The sequence below is a fragment of the Notothenia rossii genome, assembly GCF_949606895.1.
Source record: "Notothenia rossii genome assembly, chromosome: 4".
Classification (NCBI taxonomy): domain Eukaryota; kingdom Metazoa; phylum Chordata; class Actinopteri; order Perciformes; family Nototheniidae; genus Notothenia; species Notothenia rossii.
In genome coordinates, this window is record NC_136902.1 from 46,614,816 (window position 1) to 46,638,630 (window position 23,815).

General features: G+C 42.7%; 1 protein-coding gene across 1 annotated transcript in view; it reads left to right on the forward strand.

The window, feature by feature from the left end:
- LOC307035191 (leucine-rich repeat and fibronectin type III domain-containing protein 1-like protein) overlaps nt 1-23,815 on the forward strand; it is a 429,933-nt gene that overhangs the window by 297,595 nt on the left and 108,523 nt on the right. Inside the window, exons 5-6 of the mRNA XM_079674257.1 lie at nt 19,817-20,017; nt 21,677-21,843. Of these exons, the coding sequence (XP_079530383.1) occupies nt 19,817-20,017; nt 21,677-21,843 (368 nt within the window). The remainder of the gene's footprint in view (nt 1-19,816; nt 20,018-21,676; nt 21,844-23,815) is intronic.

Consider the following 23,815-nt stretch of genomic DNA (forward strand, 5'->3'; position numbering starts at 1 on the left):
GAGCCTTATTATACATCCATGAGAGCAGAGCCGACAGGAAGGAAGACTCGAGCACACAGCTCGCACTTCATTATAATATATAAAAAAAGAACACCATGCGTTTCATGATGGCACATAACAGCTCACGGCCGCAGATTACTCCGAGTCCCAGACACCCCAATACCCCAAAAATATATTTATTGCAGATCTACATGAATCACAAAAACGACTTATTTTGGATTCAAAACGGCGAATTTCGACAAGTTTGCATCAAGCACAACTGAAACATAACATCTGAAACGATGTAACAACATAATACACTTTGATGCAGCTTGTGATGTGAGGAGTGAGGGACACGGCTTGGAACGGGCGTGTCGCACCAGTCTGCCTTGATCTATGAATTCATGTCCGTGACACTCACTGCTGCCCACAGCTGTTTTATAGAAGGAAAACCTCCTTCACTTCATGAAAGTGTTTTAACCACACACACCTCTACACACACACACACACACACACACACACACACACACACACACACACACACACACACACACACACACACACACACACACACACACACACACACACACACACACACACACACACACACACACACACATGAAATCACTGACAAATATGAATATACTGTATTTAACTTCATTAAAACGTTATTAACGTGCCTAAACTCAGTAATTCACTAAAAATATTTATATTTTAATTGAGCCTCGTCGGCAGATCAGGATCCCAAAATTGTCCGTTGTTACCGTTTTTTAAACAGTCTGAATGAAACGGCAGCTCTCAGCTGTGTATTTACACAACTAATGGCCCATCAACCACAGCTCTCTCCCCCCCTCCCCCCTGATCTTTCTTCTCCAGCAGCTAAATTAACTGTAGGTTACTCTGAGTGACAAACTTACAATAGACACAACACTGTCATTGCAAGTGACCCTCAGTTAGTTGACTTTCATGTTCAACTGCTAAATTCGTTACTGATAAAAAAGGGCTTCTACTGTACCTAATTACCTTAACACTAGAACCGCCAGAGGTTTTTGTATCGGCCTACCTAAAACCGTCAAATCCCGCTATTAAAATGCAATTTTTAACAACATAGGGTGCAACATAACACACTTTCAGGAAAGGTCAAGGACTGGGAGACTTTAATATTTTATTGAAAAAAAGTTACATTGTACACACATCACACAAATTGACCCGATTGGCGGTTCTAGTGTTAAATAAACTCACTAATTAATGAAACCGGTTCAATATGCATTATTCTTATTCTTATCATTCTTTATGAGCGTAGAAATAGTCTTAAAATCAGATCTGTTTTTTAAATGAAATCTGACGGCAGGCAGTTAGCTCTGATCACCTCTGATAAATGCGCCACACCTAATCGCTGGCCATTCAGCCACAGAGCTCCCTCTATACAAATCAAACTGTAGATGGTGTGAAAGCACCTATTGTTTTAAATAATGGTCGGAATGTGACCTGTGAGCCTTCTGAATTACCGTGGGACAGACAGCACATTCTAAACTAAAATATTCAATCAATACAATAAAGTAACATCTTATCTTATCTTAATAATATCTTCATATTAATAATAATAATAAATCATACAGTATGTGTCCGAAAGGGAGCAGGAGGAAGCAAACACAAAAATATACAAAAAATATACTGCATATTAAAGCAAACGATTGTAAAAGTAAAAGTATGAGCATAACAAATAAAGAAGTGTAATGTAAACATTTACATTATTATTATGATTATTTAAAATAAAGACTATATATTATTGAATTACAAGATTAGATATACTTTAGTATAGTATCTAAAACATTGATGTGTTCAAATGCTCTTCAAAACACAACTGAAAGTCCATGAAACTTGTCTTTCTGTATTTGTGAATGAAGCGCCATCTCCTGGTTAAAACCTGAAATTGAAAATCTGGCAACGCCCTCTTGGAAATTAGTGGGAGGGCTTAACATTCCTCTATACTGGTCTTAGGCAGGAAGCTGTAAGCTGGAGTCTGAAATGAAGTGCTATATCTGTAGTTCAATGTCATCCACATACAAAATCAATGACAATTTCATCTCTCCTGCTTCTGACAATAACTGATTTTCTTTGAAATATGTGCCATCTTCATGAGACATATACATTCCAGGAGGTGATGGTTTGGCTTCTTGGATCTTGTTAAGGAGATCAGTATTTTTAAACATTGCTTGAAGCATCTGTATTATTGGAACATACACTGTTGTGTGTTGGACGAGAGGGTTGCCTCCCTACTCCTGCGGGTTATGGGGGGGAAAACTTCTCACTGTTGTGTGTGCTTATGCACCCAACAGCAGTTCAGAGTATACAGCCTTCTTGGAGACCCTGGAAAGAGTCCTGTATGGGGCTCCTGAAGGGGACTCTTTAATCTTGCTGGGAGACTTCAACGCACATGTGGGCAATGATGGAGACACTTGGAGGGGAGTGATTGGGAGGAACGGCCCCCCTGATCTGAACCGGAGTGGTGGTTTGTTACTGGACTTCTGTGCTAGTCATGGATTGGCCATAACAAACACCATGTTCGAACATAAGGATGCTCATAAGTGTACGTGGTACCAGAGCACCCTAGGCAGAAGGTCCATGATCGATTTGGTTATCGTATCATCGGACCTGAGGCCGTATGTTTTGGACACTCGGGTAAAGAGAGGGGCGGAGTTGTCAACTGATCACCATCTGGTGGTGAGTTGGGTCGAGTGGCGGGGGAAGCCTTTGGATAGACCTGGTAAGCCCAAACGTGTAGTTCGGGTGAACTGGGAACGTCTGGAGGAGGCCCAAGTTCAGGAGGCCTTCAACTCACACCTCCGGCGGAGCTTTTCGGGCATTCCTGTGGAGGTTGGGGACATTGAACCAGAGTGGTCGGTGTTCAAAGCCTCTATTGCCGAAGCCGCGGCGGGGAGCTGTGGTCTCAAGGTCCTAGGTGCCTCAAGGGGCGGTAACCCTCGAACCTCCTGGTGGACACCGGTGGTCAGGGAAGCCGTCCGACTGAAGAAGGAGGCCTTCAGGGATTTGTTATCCCGGGGGACTCCCGAGGCAGTTGCAAGGTACCGACAGGCCCGAAGGGCAGCAGCCTCAGCCGTGGCTGAGGCAAAGCAGCGGGTGTGGGAGAAGTTCGGAGAAGACATGGAAAAAGACTTTCGGGCGGCACCAAAGTTGTTCTGGAAAACTGTCCGACACCTCAGGAGGGGGAAGCAGGGAACCATCCAAGCTGTGTACAGTAAGGATGGGACGTTGTTGACCTCAACTGATGGAGTGTTAGGGCGTTGGAAGGAGCACTTTGAGGAACTCCTGAACCCGACAACTCCGCCCTCTATGTTAGAGGCAGAGCTGGAGTATGAAGGGGGATCGACACCAATCTCCCGGGGGGAGGTCACTGAGGTCGTCAAACAACTTCACAGTGGCAAAGCCCCGGGGGTGGATGAGATCCGCCCAGAAATGCTGAAGGCTCTGGGTGTTGAGGGACTGTCATGGTTGACACGTCTCATCAACGTTGCGTGGAAGTCGGAAACAGTACCGAAGGAGTGGCAGACCGGAGTGGTGGTTCCCCTTTTCAAAAAGGGGGATCAGAGGGTGTGTGCCAATTACCGAGGCATCACACTACTCAGCCTCCCCGGGAAAGTTTACTCTAAGGTACTCGAAAGGAGGGTCAGGCCGATTGTCGAACCTCAGATTGAGGAGGAACAATGCGGATTCCGTCCTGGTCGTGGAACGACGGATCAGCTTTTTACTCTCGCAAGGATCCTGGAGGGTGCCTGGGAGTATGCTTATCCAGTCTACATGTGTTTTGTAGACTTGGAGAAGGCATATGACCGGGTTCCAAGGGAGTCACTGTGGGAGGTGCTGCGGGAGTATGGGGTGAGGGGGTCTCTACTCAGGGCCATCCAATCTCTGTACTCCCAAAGCGAGAGCTGTGTCTTGGTCCTCGGCAGTAAGTCGGACCCATTTCAGGTGAGGGTTGGCCTCCGCCAGGGCTGCGCTTTGTCACCAATCCTGTTTGTAATATACATGGATCGGATTTCGAGGCGTAGTCGTGGGGGAGGGGGTCTGCAGTTCGGTGGACTAAGGATTGCACCACTGCTTTTTGCAGATGATGTGGTTCTGATGGCTTCATCGGTCTGCGACCTTCAGCACTCACTGGATCGGTTCGCAACCGAGTGTGAAGCGGCTGGGATGAGGATCAGCACCTCCAAATCTGAGGCCATGGTTCTCAGCAGGAAACCGATGGACTGTCCACTCCAAGTAGGGAATGAGTCCTTACCCCAAGTGAAGGAGTTCAAGTATCTCGGGGTCTTGTTCTCGAGTGAGGGAACAATGGAGCGTGAGATGGGTCGGAGAATCGGAGCAGCGGGAGCGGTACTGCAGTCTCTTTACCGCACCGTTGTGACGAAAAGGGAGCTGAGCCAAAAGGCAAAGCTCTCTGTCTACCGGGCCATTTTCGTTCCTACCCTCACCTATGGTCATGAAGGATGGGTCATGACCGAAAGAACGAGATCGCGGGTACAAGCGGCCGAGATGGGTTTTCTCCGCAGGGTGGCTGGTGTCTCCCTTAGGGATAAGGTGAGAAGTTCGGTCATCCGGGAGGGACTCGGAGTTGAACCGCTCCTCCTTCGCGTCGAAAGGAGCCAGTTGAGGTGGTTCGGGCACCTAGTTAGGATGCCACCTGGGCGCCTCCCTAGGGAGGTGTTCCAGGCACGTCCAGCTGGGAAGAGACCAAGGGGTAGACCTAGAACCAGATGGAGGGATTATATCTCTTCTCTGGCCTGGGAGCGCCTTGGGATCCCCCAGTCAGAGCTGGTTGATGTGGCCAGGGAAAAGAAAGTTTGGGGCTCTCTGCTGGAACTGCTACCTCCGCGACCCGACCACGGATAAGCGAGAGAAGATGGATGGATGGATGGACACTGTTGTGTGTCCACTGGAATCCATATCATACTGCACTGGCATTACCAAAGGGTAGTTACTCCTTACAAATGTTTTCCTTCTCTTAGTAGTGGACAGCTCTGCACCTTCTGTAGTTGCACTGACAAAAACATAATTTTTCATGATAGATTCTACTAATTCATGAAGAAGGGCATCACTGATCAACTGATCATGCACTTGAAAAACCCTGATTACAGAGTCCCTCACAAGAGGTTTGGACAAAGAAAATATTTGCGTCAAGTTTTCAACTATGTCCTGTATAGCCATCTCACACTGCATTTTCAGAAACAATGAAGCCAGATGGTCTCTTAATTGAACTCGCAATTCACCAGTATCATCTCTTTCCTCAGGACTATTACACTCAGGAGCATGAAGCTCAGCAGAAGTCTGAGAGGTACATCCCTTATCAGAATCTACTTGACTTAGCATTGGTTGGCTGTCAGTGTCTGTCAAAACAATCTCATTCTTGAAATCTGCGAAAGCACAGTCTGGATGATGCCTACTTTTGTGGGCATTGAAGGAGGATTACACATTAGTACGGTAGTGACAATCTTTGAATGGACAAAAGTATGTCATGTTGTTTTAAATGTGTCCTTAAATGACCAAGAAGACTTTTATCATTGAATGCTTGCTTGAACCCACACACAGGACAGATGAATGACACACTTCCCATCTGATTTTCACTAGGCTCAACTGTATGCAACCGTGTTAAATGTATTTTCAATGCATTTACTGACTGAAATGTGCAGATACAGTCATCATAGAAAGAAGGCAATGGAGTTACTGAGGAACAGTTGCTATGATTCAAGCGATAATGTTCAAGTAACTGTGCCCTTATATCAAAGACAGCAGCACAAAGTTTGCATCTCCAAGCCATTGCAAAACGGTTATCCACACCCCCAAACGCGGCGCACCTACAGTGTAAGCGCACACCGCTGCTCCGCTAGCTCCACTAGCACCCCCACCCCCCCCAAGCATGTTACAGTTTATTCACTGCAAGGCATACCAGGTTGAAGAAGCCCTTTATCTGCCAGTTGCTTCAGTTTCCACCTAAAGAGAAAAAACATTGAAGGTTAGCTGGGTTGCAAAGTTTTCACAAAATGATCAGAGAAACACTATTTTCGAGCACAAAATGGAGGCAGGCAGCACACTTTCTTCTTTTGTTACAGCATGGGTATATGGGCATGTTTTATTAACTTAGAGGCAGAGGATTTACGTTGATTTTATCCACATTCATTTTATCCACTAACGTTGTACCATAACCGTGCGTTCTGCATGTTTTGTAAAAGCAAGCTAACTTGAAACCCATTGTAAAATGAATAGTCTAGTATTTCAAGTTAGCTTGCTTTTACAAACATGCAGAACGCACGGTTATGGTAATTGTAGTGGATAAAATGAACTTAAATCCTCTATGCCTCTAAGTTAATAAAATATGCCCATACATGCATGCAGTAACAAAAGGGAAGAAAAAAAACTGCCGCCATTTGCGGTTCGAATTTTCCAGAGAACTTTTGCAACACAAACGTTCCACTTTGAGGTATAACTTAAAGCAATATAAAATACTGTCTTACAGGTTTAAATAATTGTTCAAGTGAGGCAGATATTACATCTAGGCTAGCTAACAAGAGCTCAAATCAAACACCATGCGACACAAAGTGCATTAGATACAGAAATTAATAAAACACCATTTAAATACTGTGCAAAGGCAAGACGTAACTTACCAGAGTAGCGTGGTCAAATTCCGACAGTGAGACTCGAGAGCACGGTGGGCAAAGTACTTCTGGAAGTTTGAGTAATTTAATCCGAGAGGAGCTAATGGCGGACTCAAATGAACGCATGGGTGAGAGCCATGGTGAGAGCAGTGAGGCACGTCTGGGGCGGAGCACATACGTGATGACATCAGACAGATTCAGTAATAGTCCAGCAGATATGTGAAAGAATTGTGCTTTTGATGATAAAAGCATGAAATTTGGCACACTGTTAGAGCATGCCCTAAGGAAGATTTTTGGCTATAGGGCCATCGCAAATTTGTCCAATGGCGCCAATGGCGGCCATTTTGAAAATGGCCACCATTGGTTGTTATTTTACTAGTAGTTTAGGATCTAGACCACCTAGGATCTTGATTCTGGTGGCTAATCCTACATTTTCAAGGATGGGGAATGCATTGGTACTATTTACAACATGCTAGAATGTAGCTAACTATATGTATCTGGTATTCAGGGAACAAAATACACAGTAAATCATTAACATATTTATTATGGTGAAGTCATACATGTTACATAATACATATGAAATATTACAGGTTTTCAACTAAATGCAGACTTAGTTCTTAAAACACAGTCCACCACAGTGGCAAAGGGCAGTGTACTGAATTGCTACCTTGACACATTCAGGAGGAGTTCACGACAGGCCTGGGTCGATTGGGCTGCTGTGATTGCCAGTAGGCTACTACCACATCCGTGTCCACTGTGCGTATTGACACCTTGCTATACCCTTCCTTCACAGCATCTCCTAGGTGCAGTAGGATGCGGGTATGAGCCTCATCATGTGTGCATCTTGCAAGTACTGATTATTTGTTTGCCAGTGTTGAGGGTTGTCACACTGGTTGCCAGGAAGAAGAACAGTTCAGCCTTCTTGTCTTCAATGCGCAGAAACTCTGGCCAGTTTCCAGGAATGACACTGGATGGCTCAACGCGTCTATGAACTCCCTTCCCTCTCTTGCTGCGTGTTTCAGCCTTCAGACTTTCGGGGAAATATTCATCCCACACGACATCAATTCTGCTGACATGCTCCAGCTGAGACAGGATGTATGGTGAGAATGCTTTCTGCGCATAATAAAAAAACGTCTTAGCAGCACCAGGTCGTAGCATGTTCACAAGAGTAGCCCCATCAAGGATGAGGCATTAACTGTGTGGTGGGATGCATTCTCTTGTAAAGAAATCAGGTCCTCCAAAAACCCCCCAAGTCTGACTTGGTACCAGTTCTGAGTTTGCCCATTTGTGACAATGATGATGGACATGCCTGGTTTTCAAGTTTATTATATTTCACGTAATTAATCCCCAAAAACTCATCCAGACTTCCACCACGTATCTCAGATACAATGTACAGCCTAGAGAACAGAGAACAGTCATTCTTCAGAGATGAGAGCTGTTGTTGGGACCTGGACTAATCTTGGACTCGAGGCTGGCTGAATAGAGGGAGGTTTTTCCTTTTAATGGGATCTTTGATGGGCTTTTTCTGTTTGACCAGGCGCTCACTGACATACAGTGGAGGAAATAAGTTTGTAGTCTTTGATCCCTTGCAGATGTTGTAAGTTTGCCCACTTACAAATAAATGAACAGTCTATAATTGTAATGGTAGGTTTAATTGATCAGTGAGAGTAAGAATATCAAAAAGAAAATCCAGAAATGTACATTATATAAAAGATACAATTTGATATGCATTAAACCGTGGGAAATAAGTATTTGATCCCTTTGCAAAACATGTGTTAGTACTTGGTGGAGAAACCCTTGTTGGACAGCACAGAGGTCAGACACTTCTTGTAGTTGGTCTCCAGGTTTGTGCACATCTCAGGAAGGATTTTGGTCCACTCCTCTCTGAAGATCCTCTCCAAATCCTTAAGGTGTTGAGGCTGATTCTTGGCATCTCAAAACTTCAGCTCCCGCCACAGATTTTCTATTGGATTAAGGTCTGGAGACTGGCTAGGCCCATCCATCACCTAAATGTGCTTCTTCTTTAGCAGCTCCTGTGTTGCCTTGGCCGTATGTTCAGGTGTATTGTCCTGCTGGAAGACCCATCCATGACCCTTTTCAGTGTCCTGGCTGAGGGAAGGAGGCTATTGGCCAAGATGTTACAGTACATGGCCCCGTCCATCCTCTCCTCGATGCAGGGAAGCCGTCCTGTCCCCTTAGCAGAGAAACACCCCAGAATTATAATGTTTCCACCTCCATTTTGGTGTCATCTGACCACATCACCTTCTACCAAGCCTTCTCTTAATCATTCAGATATTCATTGTCAAATTTCAGAAGGGGCTTTCATGTTCTTCTTGAGCAGGGGACCTTTCGGGCGCTGCAGGGTTTGATCCATTATAGTGTAGTGTGTTACCAATATTTGTCTTGGGTCTGTGGTCCCAGCTGCCTTGAGATCATTAACAAGTTCCCCCATTGTAGTTATTGGCTGATACCTCACCTTTCTCATGATCATCAATACCCCAAGGGACGAGATCTTGTGTGGATTCCCAGACCGAGGGTGATTGATTGTTGATTGATGTTCATTTTTTCCCCTTCCATTTCCGAATAATCGCATCAACAGTTGTCACCTTCTCCCCAAGCTGCTTGCTGATGGTTTTGTAGCCAACCCCAGCCAAGTACAGTTCTACAATCTTGTCCCTGAGGTTCTTAGACAGCTCTTTAGTCTTGCCCATGGTGGAGAGGTTGGAATCTGATTGATTGATTCTGTGGACTGGTGTCTTTTATACAGGTAATAAGTTGATATGAGGGGTACTTTCCTAAAGGAAATGGACTTATGTAACCGGTCTGTGGGAGCCAGAATCCTTGTTTTTTGCAAGGGGATCAAATACTTATATCCCACAGTTAAATGCAAATAATTGTTTATCTTTTATATAATTTCATTTTCTGGTTTTTCTTTTTGATATTCTTACTCTCAATGTTAAAATAAACCTACTATAAAAATTATAGACTGTTCATTTCTTTGTAAGTGGATGAATTTACAAAATCGGCAAGGGATAAAATACTTATTTCCTCCACTGTAGGTGTCATACCCGTCCTGTCCGAGTTTCTCAATCTGGTTCAGAGTGTCAATGACTGCTGCATCTGCAAGGTCTCTAGTATCCAGTACAAGAAGATATTCACTGCTTATTTCATAGAATGGATTGCCCATGTCTTATGTAGCACCAATTAGTGCTTTAACATCTTGTGCAAATGCCATTTGTGCATGTTTGGTCTGCTCATGGTGCAGGGTGTCAGTCTTCTTTCTCTTCTCAGTGGAGGCCTTAAACTCCCCAACCACACATGCCATCTCGGGGCCAGACACCATCCAGCATCGCAGAGCTGCAGGATTCTCTGTCAGGCCTACAGCACCACCATCACCTTTCACAGAGGCATTGTTCTGCTTGTGGGCCTGGTCAATGACAATAGCAGAGAAGCTGCGTGTCGTCTTCTTCACAGCAAAGTTTCCTTTCAGAAACTGTTGATGGACATCAGGATGGTTATCTTTTAGCACAATCATGTCACGTAAGTGGACTGGTATTCATCCGGCATATTGGGTGTGTCCCAGGGAAAGGACCCTTCAGGTCACCCTTGAAAAAGAGATCAATGATCTCAATGGGATTCACCTGCATAAATAAAGGTTTGAAATGAAATGAAATGAACCAAGCACAATCTTGGTCAAGGCATTTATGTAGAGTAGGAAGTCGGCCTCTCTTATTGATCGCACATAGATCATCAACTCTATTTCCAGCTGCAGGATGATAGACCAGAAGTGGAACTGGGAACATGACACTGCTCTTGTCCACCCGCTACCCCTCCAGGAGGTCGCCAAGTACCTTGAGTGCTGCCATCTCAATGTGAAACCCAACAAACATCACAATAAAATGATCTTCACTGTGAGTTGCTGGCCAGCTCCACTGGGTTTGTTTTGCCACAGCGTATAGAGGTTGATCCAGAGTGATCTGACCAGGATTCAGAATCTCTAATGCCTGACTTACCTCATCGATGGAATGACGAATCATGGCCACATATTTGGCCTGGTCGTAGAAGAGGGGAAGGAGAGAAGTGAGCATCGATTCAGCACACAAAGAGAGCTGCCTTCCAAGCTAGTCACTGCTGGGGACAGATGATGTTTGCAGCCCCTGAACTCCCATCCCCAGGTGACTGGGGGTGGAAGAGGAAGGCCACAGGTGGATGGGAAGTTTACTAGACCACATTACCAGGCCTGTTGTGAACTCCTCCGCTGTGGATGCAAAAAGGGTTGCAGTGAACATTGCAAATGTGTCAAGGCAGCAATTCAGTGCAGTGCCCTTTGCCACTGTGGTGGACTGTGTTTTCAGAACTAACTCTGCATTTAGTTAAAAACCTGTAATATTTCATATATATTATGTAACATGTATGACTTCACCATAATAAATATGTTAATGGTTTACTGTGTATTTTGTTCCCTGAATACCAGATACATATAGTTAGCTACATTCTAGCATGTTGTAAATAGTACCAATACATTCCCCATCCTTGAAAATGTAGGATTAGCCGCCAGAATCAAGATCCTATGTGGTCTAGATCCTAAACTACTGGTAAAATAACAACAAATTTGCAATGGCCCTATAGCCAAAAATCTTCCTCCGGGCATGCTCTAACAGTGTGCCAAATTTCATGCTTTTATCATCAAAAGCAGAATTCTTTCAGATATTTCACATATCTGCTGGACTATAAGAACATTTGAGTACAATCCCCAATATGACCCAAAGTGGATGAATACTGTATATACAATATTACGAATCAGTTCATAGTCATCAGAACATTTGCGGTGAATTAACTGTTATAAATGTTTGGGTTAAAACAACCCATATTCTTCAAGAAGCTTGTACTGTTCGGTCTTACAGAGTGAAATTAAGTATGGCTAAAATGAAAAGCTTTGTTAAATATGCAAGCGCGCAAAAGTCAGTTGAAACGATCTTAAGTTGGCGTGACATTGAGTCGTGCGACCCTGCTGTTCTCGCTTGTAGTTCGTTTATAGCATAACGTTAGCATTTTGCTTCTGGCGACTAGATTTATGATTTGAAAATTATAAAAGTAGCGTAGACATGTGGAGATTATCCGGTTGAACAAAACGTGATCCCTCTCTTAAATGTGTGTCAACCACAGACCTTATTTCGAGCTATTTTCCAAAATCCTATGGAGAAATTGCATTGGTTTTTGACGAAGGAACCTGAAGAAGTTTACTTCCGGGTTTTAGGACACGTTACTGCAGTTCGCTATATCCACCATGATATATCAATTGGTAAATTACAAACAGCAGAATAGTTCGCTTTTTAGATTAAAAGAAAAGGAAGAAGTCGGAACACGCTTAATTGCTTCGCTTCTACATAAAAAAGCTCCGCTCCGGCCTTCCCGCGCTATGCGCGTGACATGCAAGTGTTTGTTTTACGTGTAACCTGGGAATTCCGATGAGAGTGATAGATGACAGCATCCTCATGAAAATGGCAATTTATCGAGTTCATTTTTATTTATCGTACGATAAGTCAATGCATTGCTTATCGCGACAGGCACACAATAAAACAGTGGAAACAAACATGTGTTTGACTTTCATTAGTGAATTAAACTTTGTGCCCTTTATAGTCTGTGTCCAATATTGTGTATTTGTATATATTGTATATACCTATATATATGCTAAGGTCCCGCTGCTGACACGATAGCAGTCATTTAGTGCGCATATGTGTAATCAAACCCATGATATTAAAATCTCACTCCAGCCAGGTACCCATAGTTGGCAACCCTGATATGGTACGACAGAGGATTTTGCTGTATTCCTTATATGCAGCAAATCATAAATTAACAAAAAAGTGCTTTACATATTTGGTTCTCTCTACTAGTACTGAGCATCCAATCATGCTGTTTATTTTTTACCTTTTTTACCTTAAAAAACTCTCCACAGTACAGTACAATTGTATAAAACCTCACAGTTAAACAATTTAAGGATGCATTGCCCATGATTAACAATGTGCAAATAACAACTACCATAGTGCAATGCCCATACAGCTGCTGCCTGATGTGCTTAACACTCATTCATTCAACTCAACAGTGAGCAGAAAGCAGTGGTTTCTATATGAACAATAAAGAATACAAATAACCTTTCACAAACAGGTATTTCATAACTGCTTACAGTAAGGAAGAAATGTAAACTATTATTGGCAGTCACAGGCTGCTGGAAACTAAACACCCCTCTCTCTGACAGAACACCTCACTGAGTGATTTAACTCATGTGTAACTTTCAGGTTTTTCTTTTCAAGAAAAAGACAGTACTGTTAAATTAGGATGGGAAGTGGGAGTGTCACATAAAGACAAAAGTGGCATTCTGTAGCAGCACTGCAAATAAAAGTAAAAATATATAATATCTGACTGTTGAAAAAACAAAACCCCCCAAAAAACACAATTGCACACGTACTGTATATACCCCTTCCCCCCACCCCACAGCAGAAGCACCCCCCCAAACGGGATGCGCACAACCCTCCCCACAACATTAACTGTCACACCATTAGTCATACGGGAATATGGTGGTTGGAGGGCAAGAAAAGAAGGGGAGGGTGCACAGCTGATTGCAGCAGCTGAGTGGAGGTTGAGCCGGGAGCCAGGAGGGACAGCCACCACGCCCACACAAACAACACAGACAGGGGAGAAGAAACAAACAAACACAAAGGAGACGGCTGGAGGAGTACAGCCACCACAAAGACAGCATCAAACAATCAAAAACTTAATTTAAAGGTGGCACCTGTGGTGTTTAACCTTCACAGCAACAGTAATCATAACCATTTAGATATCAAAAGGTGCTTTCAAGTAATAACAGTATAACCTTATGGATAACGGATGTGTAAAGCAAAACAGTAGAAGACTAGAACCGCAAACCATAGACAACTTTACTGGAACAAGGCACCCTGGGAAATGTGGCCTTTATGACTAACAATAATGGCTAAAGCCAGTTAGCATATCGGCTAAACAGTGCTACAACTTTTTTATGTTCTTCTCAACAAAGACAGACGCCAATGCCTGTCTTCAAACCTGTGTATCTGTCCTCCGGGTAGGGTGATGCGTTGCATCGCTAGGTAGAGAAGTTCAAACTTAATGTTCGGGCAGGAATTAAGCTCCTTCTTCACTTTAGCAAGTGGCCCGTTTAATAGCCACTGTTGGGGTGAAATCGGGGAAGAATGAGATCCTCCTTCCCATAAATAAGAGCGGAGAGGCTTCCCTCGCCTGGCGCAGAATCTGGTTCCGAACTTGAAACACGAATAACAAGAGGATGGGGGGGGGTTTGTTTGTTTGTTTGTAGCCTTTATTTAACCAGGTGAAAGCCCCTTGAGATCAAAAGATCTCTTTTTCAAGGGTGACCTGCAGCACATTAGTTACACATGTAACATAAAAACAACAGAACAACAATAAGGATGACATACAACATAATATACAGGGTACAGTTTACAAACTCTATTTACAGTGACAGGTACCATGAGTATCAAACAGCATGTCACCCAGCCGAGTTTTAAAATGATGCAGGGGAACCAAAGTGCTCAGTTTTAAACATGTTTGCAGACTGTTCCAAGTTAGTGGAGCTGCACAACTAAAAGCTTTCTTCCCTAAGACAGTCCTAGCACTTGGCACATTTAATATAACCACATCATGAGATCTCAGGCAATAAGTACATTCAATTTGTCGAGAGATCAGAGAGTAGATATAAGATGGTAGTTTAATGACTGAGCCTCTGTACAGTTAGTGAAGGCAGACCTGCCTTGGCATACAGGGTACAGTGATGAGTAAGTGCTTTAAGGTTAGTAACAAATCTCAGAGCACTGTGATAGGCGGCATCTAATTTTTCCAGGCAATGGGCAGGTGCATTCATATAGATCAAATCACCATAGTCCAGCACAGGTAAAACGGTCACAGTGACTAGCCTTTTCCTGGCTTCAAAAGAGAAACAGGACTTGTTTCTAGAAAAGAAGCCTAGTCTAACCCTCAGCTTTTTAAGCAGATTAATGACCTGAAGTTTAAAAGTAAGACAATCATCAAGCCAGATACCTAGGTATTTATAACAGGTAACCACTTCGAGTACTTGTCCTTGCATAGTACACATATCCAAATCAGTGTCTGTAGTCTTTTCTAGCTTTAGAAAAGAGCATTACTTTGGTTTTTCTCAACATTTAAAAGAAGCTTAAGCTCAGAGAGCTGAGTCTGAATAATGTTAAAAACAGCTTGCAATTCAACAACAGCCTCCTGAATGGAGGGACCTGCACACTACATCACGGTATCATCCGCATAAAAATGTAAACTGTTGATATATATAGAGAATAAAAGTGGACCTAAAACAGAACCTTGAGGAACACCATTAGCAATGTTTAACCACTCAGATGACAGCCCATCAAAGTGAACATATAGGGACCTTTCAGAGTGGTAGTTCACAAACCACCCCACTGCATGGCTGGATATGCCAATACTGAGTAGCCTCTGCTTTAAGATGCGATGATCGACGGTATCAAACGCTTTGGAAAGTTCAATAAATAGGGCTGCACAACTCTGCTTATTATCTAAAATACTTGTAATGTCATTTACCACTTTCATTGTGGCAGTTATGGTGCTATGTTGCTTTCTGAAGCCTGACTGATGTTTAGACAGGATATCATTTTTACATAAAAACTCCTTTACTTGTTCACTCACTAGGCGTTCGAGCACCTTCGCCAGAACTGACAATTTAGAGATTGGCCTATAGTTATTTAAAATAGTTGCCTCCCCTCCTTTTAGCAAAGGCAAGACATAAGCTGACTTCCATACTTTTGGAATTGCATTTGTGCTGAGGGAGAGGTTAAAAAGAGAAGTGAGAGATGGAGCAATACAATCTGCAGCTATCTTTAAAAATAAATGTTCTACATTGTCTGGGCCGGCCGGTTTCTTAGGATCTAATTTAGATAATGCTTCATGAACAACATTAACAGTAAAAGGAGTAAAACTGAAAGGGTTTTCCAGACCACATTGTTCAGAGTCACGGATTGGGGTGTTCACAGAAGCAGAGCTAGAAACAGAATCAAACAGAGAGCCACAGGACACAAAATGCTCATTAAAGCAATTTAACATGGTGGCCCTGTCCGATATAGTGCCAGATGCTGTGGTAAGGCACGGAGGTAGCTCATTACGGATCTCACCGGTGGATATTGATTTTATGGCTTTCCAGCATTAACTAGGATTATTTAGGTTTTCTGTGGTAACTGACAAATATTACTTCGACTTACCACTTTTGACATATGAAGTGAAGCTATTCCTTAGCTGCCTAAAACACAGCCATTCTACCTCTGAGCCTTATTTCCTAGCTTTTGTCCAGGCCTTGTTTCTCTCATGCAGGAAAGTAGACAGTTCTGCAGAAAACCAAGGATTGTCTCGTCCCTTTACTCTAAATGTACGTAGGGGTGCATGTCTATCAATGATCTCCATAAAACCAAGATACAAATAAGACCATGGAGTTTCTCCATCAGCACACAGATCGATTTTTCCCCAATCAAACCCACACAGGTCATGAACAAAACCCTGCTCCACAAAATGTTTTATGTCTCATAATAATAATACAAGATTTAACCTTTTGGACCTTAGTGTCCCTAATTGTGGCTACAACACAGTGAACACTCACATCATTCGCAAATACTCCCACAGATGAGTATTTATAGGGAACATTGGTTAGAATGAGATCAATTAGGGAGGATTTATTAGGGAACTTAATGTTAGGGCGAGTAGGACTGTCAGCAATCTGAGTAACATTCAAAGAGATACAAAGATTTTTAAAATCCTCTGATACTGCAGTTAACCAGTCCCAGATAAAATCACCAAGTAGCACTATTTCCTTGTAGTCTAGTTGCAATAAAAGATTTGCTAGCGAAGACAAGGAGTCCTTGCCAGCTGAGGGGGGTCTGTAACAGCCCACCACCATGACCTGTTGCCCTTTTGCCACTTCTATATTTAAGGCTAAACATTTGATTTGCTTACTGATAGATTTGGAAACTAATGTGGTTACACTGAACTTATTCTTAACATAAATGGCAACGCCACCACCTTTGTTAGGCCGGTCGGAACGATACACATTATAACCATTTAAGGCAATGTCAGAGGCCAAAATAGATTTATTTAGCCATGTCGATGGACATGACGTCAGCGTCAGTCGAGCTCGCCCAAATGCGGACAAAATTTAGTTTACCTAACAGACTGCGCACATTCAAATGGATGAAACCCAACCCAGACCTAGCTTTAAATTCAGCAGGAGTAGCGATCTGACTACTACTACTGGGCGGACCAGGGTTAGGTTGTACATTTCCTGACAGTAATAGCAACAAAAAAAACTGGCATTTTTTCCTCTTAATCGACACAAATACATTGTCATCTACTTTAGAATCAACGGAAAAGTCTGTGAGAGTGTGATTTGAGCTTAAGAAGCAGTCCTGAAGAACCATCATCGCAGGAAAACAAAAAAGACAAACATATTTTGTCGAGCAGATTGTCTGTGACAAGGCAACCGGTAATTGTTTGTGTAACACATCCGAACCTTTGCAGGGGATGCCCACTGCGGGTGGCAGAACAGACCTGAATCCAGTAGACTTCTCAGAATGACTAGAAATATTCTCATAGTCCAAAACAGTTAACAGGCACAGCAGAATCCCGATAAGGGCCAGCACACAGGTGTAGGACACGTTCAATTCCTGTTTTGGTTAGTGTGCCGTCGATGGGATTCATTCCATTTCAAAGTGCTGTTTGACGCTCCGTGTAAACTTTGCGCACTGCCACTCCAACATCCAATCACAGAGCTTGAGGACTAATCACAGGGTTTGTCAAGCAAAGCACATGGTGTAGTCCCAAACGATAGCTGAGGATTCTGGGTAGTGTAGTGTCTTCTGCCATCCTAAACTCCGCAAAAATATTTGTTTCTCCGAATCGAAGGGGAAAAATTCAAAAGCATTCTACACAATTTAAACCAATCAATGTTGTGTAATTAACAAGGATAATCTGGTGTTTTTGAATTGATGAGTAGTGCAGATATAACTGTAAAATCAATCGAAAGTAAAGAGAGAACTTACATCCGGGTGTAAAATCCTCCGTTGTCCAATGGAAATGGAGGCTCACATTGCCTTTAAATGCCGCCAACATGGTCAATGCAGTGCTTCCCTGAGCGTCAAATACCGCCGCCGATGGGAATACATTGCAAATAGTTGAAAGCTCTTTTCGTCCGTTTATGAAGCTGGAGGAGACTCGGCACGTCACAACTACATGCCATAGAACCCTGACCAAGCGTCGCTCCTGGGTGTTCAGGGAGTGAGACTTTGTTGCTGCTGGGCTTGTTTGGTGAGGGAGCCAATGTTACCCAGGAAGCAGAAAGACTCCACAGCAGACAGTGACTGGGAAGTCACACAGAGTGATGGGGGCGGGTGGGGCTGCGTTCTTCTTCCACAACCATCTCAACTGTCTTAAGAGCATTAAGCTCCTAGTGGTTTTCCCTGCACCAAGTCACCAGATGGTCCATCTCCCACCTGTAGGCAGACTCGTCGCCATCAGAGATGAGTCCGATGAGGTTGGTGTCGTCTGAACTTCAGGAACTTGACATACTGGTGCCTGCAGGTGCAGCTGTTGGTGTACAGGGAGAAGAGCAGGGGGGGGGGGAAAGCAGCCTTGAGGGGAACCGGTGCTGATGGTCCTGGGGTCAGAGACGTGTTTGCCCAGCCTCACGTGCTGCTTCCTGTCAGACAGGAAGTCAGTGATCCACCTGCAGGTGGAGTCGGGCACGTGCAGCTAGGATAAGTTGTCCTGCAGCAGAGCCGGGATAATGGTGTAGAAGGCGGGGCTGAAGTCCACAAACAGGATCCTGGCGTAGGTACCTGCTGTGTCCAGGTGCTGAAGGAGGAAGTGAAGAGCCACGTTGACAGCATCATCTACCGACCTGTTGGCTCTGTAGGCGAGGGGGTCAGTGATGGTTTTAAGGTGGGACAAGGTGCTCCAACGACTTCACAATCAAGGAGGTCAGGGCGACGGGTCTGTAGTCCTTTAATCCTGTGGTCCTTGTTTTCTTTGGTACCAGGACGATGGTGGAGTTTTTGAAAATGTATGTGAACACTGGGGACAACTGATCAGCACAGTGCTCCAGGATGGAGGGGGAGATCGGGTTACATTTGAAGCGATACAGACCAAGAGTCAGCACTTTAGTAACAGGCCAGCCTGAGGTCGAGCACAACCAGACTAAAGAACAGCTTCGTCCACCAGGCTGTCAGGAGGCTGAACTCTCTCCTCCCCCTCCCTTCTATCTCACCTCTCCACCCTGCCCCCACTGGAACGGGACTTTAACAACCCCCCACAGACAACAAAAAAAAGCCAGTACCAGTCACTTTTACGCTGCTATGGACATTTTTGCACCTCCATTTGCACTATGTACATCTTTTTTTTTTATATATCCTGCTTGCTTGAAGTAAACGGTTATTTTGTGGTTTTTTTGTAAATTATTGAGTTTTCTTGCATTTTAATGTGGGAGTTTTTTTCTACCTCGGGACTGTGGGAAACAGTATTTCGATCTTTCTGTGTGTACACACATATTTTGAGATTGACAATAAAGTTGACTTTGAGGGCTGAAATAGTTCGTTTTTTATAGATATGGCCCTATATTATATTGTTCAAACATAGCATATAGGTGAGCTTTAAGTGAACGAGTGTTGAGCAATGCGTGTCAGGTGATGGTGCTTAGTGATTGGTTAAGAGGACTATAAAGTAAAGATGACTGCAGTTCACAAGGTTTTATGCATAAATACTAAGCAGAGAAATATATAAAGAAAAACTAACTGCAGGACAAATAATACAATCTATTAAATATACTTATTAAAAATAAGCACAATGAAACAATAGAGTGTGCAGAATAAAACAGTGGCATGTGAACATTATTAATTGATAAGGAAAGAATGTTTAACTTGCATGATTTTCTACCTTCACACACGTGATTTCACATTTCCATTCCATGGGTCCTGCTGATTGAAATGGACCCAGTGCCAGAGTCTGGACCTCTGCAGGGGCACACCACTATTTGATTGAGTATGTTTAATGTCATGTAATTTACACAATTATCTCGTGTTTCTTTGCATGTCTAGATCCACCTGACCCTGAGCAGAAACACCATCAGTCAGATCAGGTCTTATGCCTTCGCTGACCTCCAGGACCTCCATGCTCTCCACCTAGACGGCAACCGCCTCACCACCCTGGATGACTCCCACTTTCAGGGCCTTGTGAACCTGCGGCACCTCATCCTGGCCAACAACCAGCTGCACAGCATATCTGAGGGAGCCTTTCAGGTACTTCATCAACAATGTCACTCTCAAAATGCATGACACCAAAACAAAACATCTGGAAACTGATGGTTCTCCTTTTTTTCATTTAAATAAACACATAGATTACATTACATTACATGCTACTTGTTAGACGCTTTTATCCAAAGCAATTTACATACTCAATACTGTGGGCAATCCCCACAGGAGCAATTTTGGGGTGAAGTTTATCAGGGACACAATAACATGCTGACTGCAGTGGGGTTTGAACCAGGGGGATCACCCTGATCCCCCTGATCCGATCACCAACGCACTAACCCACTGCGCCACACGCCTCCAGATGTTATCCTAAACTGCTATAAAACAATTGCACTACTATTGCTGCTCTGCTTTGAACCACAAACTATAACTGCATCATTAATGAGTTTGTTTGTTCACACAGTGGTGAAACAAATACTAAATTCTTCTTTTAAGGTAAATGTAGACATTCAAGAAAGAAAAATAGTGCACTACAAACGTTTTTAGATTGTATATGGGCAAAGTTTAAACAATCTCAATTAACACTAAAAAATCTTTTCTGAAAACAACAGTTAAACATTCACTGGGTAAGTCACTCTATTATTGACATTGACTGAAAGAAGGGCAATTCCTCTGATATAGTAAATATCTGTGAAAAAATAAAAAGCTGCTTTTTAACAACTTGAAACGCTTCTATTATTGAGATGTATACCTATAATATGTGGTGTCTGTGCATTTCAGATGAAAGCAAACAACAAAATCATTATTTTTAACTGGTTTATGAGTTTTTATATCAAGTCCAAGTCATTCCTAAATCAGACTTTTACCTTTTAATTAAAAATCATACATTGCTTAAAGTTTGAACATTTTAACCTGCACACAACTCAAGTACACAAAGCGAAAATGTGACATGTTATATGCTTCTTGATACGCAGAGTGAAGCAGGTAGGACCCAAACGCAGATAACACTTGACAACACCTTTATTTCAAGGACTTAAGCAAACAAACACTCTATGGTGAACTATGTCACACACAAAAGAAGCACTAACACTGAACACAGGAGGAGCCAAGACCAAATACACAGAAGGGTAATCACAGGACAAGAAACAGCTGGGCAGGGGAGGAGAAACACAAGGGCCACAGGTGAACACAATCAGATAACTAGACACACCAGGGAACTAATGACAAGAGGAAAAACACAGGGAAAAGGACCAGACAATAACCCAGAGGAAAACATGACATGGAAAACAGCAAAAACACCCAAACCTACAAAACTACAACCGTGACATGAACCCAGGAGCGTGACACTTCTTACACCGGTTGATCCAAGCTAAAACTGAGCTAAAGCATTTTCAGGCATTTCTCTTGAAAGGAAATTAGAGGGAATATTTTAAGTGGAAAACATTGATAATGACAATGATCTTGATCCATCCAACCTTTGATTACTCCTTTTATCTAATTTTATTTCTCACTTAACCTGTACAAATAATACTTTGTTAAGTGCTGAATTGCACAACTGCAAAACGTTATGTGTGTGTCGTTATTATAATAAGCCCAACTAAATTTGAATCGGACCTTGGATTACCGCCAACCAGCGGCCGTAATTCATAAAAGCGCTCCAGAATATTTTATTATACTCAGACTCTCTGCCTCTGTCCCCTCCTTCAGGACTTCTTGGAAACACTTGAGGATTTGGATTTAAGCTACAACAACCTAGTGGACATCCCCTGGAACACCATCGCCCTGCTGGTCAGCGTTAACACCCTCAGCCTCGACCATAACCTCATAGAAAGCGTCCCAGAGGGAATCTTCTCCAACCTGCATAAACTGGCCAGGTCAGGGTCTTATGATCAATCTTTACAGCATCAGCGGCCAGCGTTGGAAAAGGCCAAGCATTAACTTAAGCTTTCTACTGGAAATCTAACTAGAAGTGTCTATTGAGGGCATCTTCCTACTTCCTTTTGCCTCCAACTTCAACGTTATTCTTTATGCTATGCGTTGCCTAAGAATTCTACAGTTCCATAGGAACATTTTGGTCTTTAAGTAAATAAGTAAATACAATACTGTAACCATTGTTTAGTTGAGTAATCAGTAAAGTATGTGTGTTAAAATGTGCAACAAACAAAACAGCAGCTGTGTTTGAAAGAAGAGGACACTCCAGTGTGGGATGGTGTTCGACTTTGATCTAAACCAGGGGTGCCCAACCTTTTTTGAACCAAGAGCTACTTTTAAAGTTGCCAGTCTGCCGAGATCTACCAGTCCAAATAGAGAGGCGTAGCCATTACTGACAACCTACTACCAAGTAAATACAAACTTTTACTTGTATAAAACTGACCTTTGTACGATTAATACTTCATAAAAATACTGCAGATCCTTTATCTTACCTCTTTCTAATCTACACACATACAAGTATTTAACTGAAGTTACACAACAGTGTTGTTGATACAGAGTTGGAGTTTATTCACACGTCAAATACTACAGTGGGTAATGTTTTCAAGAAACATTGAACAGTGCTGCCACATATGACACAGGGAAAAAAGAAAATATTCTGAACCCTTTCTTTGCCATTATATAACAATAGTGTTGCTACAAAAGTATAAATCAGGCTTACTAATAAGACAACTCAGATCTGAAGCTACACAGGAATCTGCTGCCAAAGTGCAATAAAAAAGACAAAAATTAATAGAATCAAACCCTTTTTTTGTTGCATTTTAGTAGAGTATAAAAAGAATTGCCTTTAAAATAGGATGCAAGCAACATTAGTTTCTTCACCTGAATTAATAATAGACTATAATCAATTTAAGTTTGCATTATTATACCATTTTGTACAATAATTATAGTGAATAAGTTCAAACAAACTAAAACTTACAGCTGATTAATAACGGTATCTAACTTGAGTTTTCATTATATCAAAAACCTGTTGAAATGCTACTGTTATTTTTACTGTCCCCAAAAAGCGCGTCGGCAGCCTCCAGGAATGCTTCTTTCACAACTTTGCCGTCTTTGAAAGACTTCATGTGTTTCGCAAGAACGTGACTGACACGATAAGATGCTATGGTAGCAGCCTTGCTCTTGTTGTTGGGCCTGGTGAAAATGGACTGCTGTGCATTTAGCTGTCCTTTCAGGTCCTTCCCCTTTTGGGAGCGTTGGGCAGAATTAGGAGGGAATTCCGTCTCGTACGTCTCGTAGCATTTGTGCACTGTTTTGAAATGCCTCTCCTAAATTACCCTTCTTCGATAAAGCCACGCTCGCATTGCAGATGAGATGGATGGACTTTGAATTGGAATAGATACAAAAATAATCATCCTCCCACTCGGAGTGAAAATTATATATTTTGGGCTTTTTTGCTTCTGCCATAATTGCGGCCTTGTGTGTGTGCGGACTGTCACTCCTGTTGACACGGACAACGTCAGCGAAATAGTGCCCACTGCCCACCAGCCACGCCCCAACACATGCAGTCACGCCGGCCAATCACAAAGCTTTGATGCATTCAAGTGCATTATTCTGGCACAGGAAGATTATGTTATAGGACATTAACGATAAAACAGAATATTGTAGTTCTATATTTAGACACATCTCGCGATCTGGGAATCTCCCCTGATCTAAACCATCAACTATAGCCTGGGTGGTTTAGATTCAACTATAGGAGCATCTACATACTTGTTATGTTTTTTTTATTGGGCATTTACGAAAGGTGAAAAATATGAACAGTGAAAAATATATTTGTATTACCAAGGTTGGAATTCAATTTTAAAAAATGAAGTAAAACTTAATCATGCAAAATGCTCTTTTGTAAATCTTTTATAC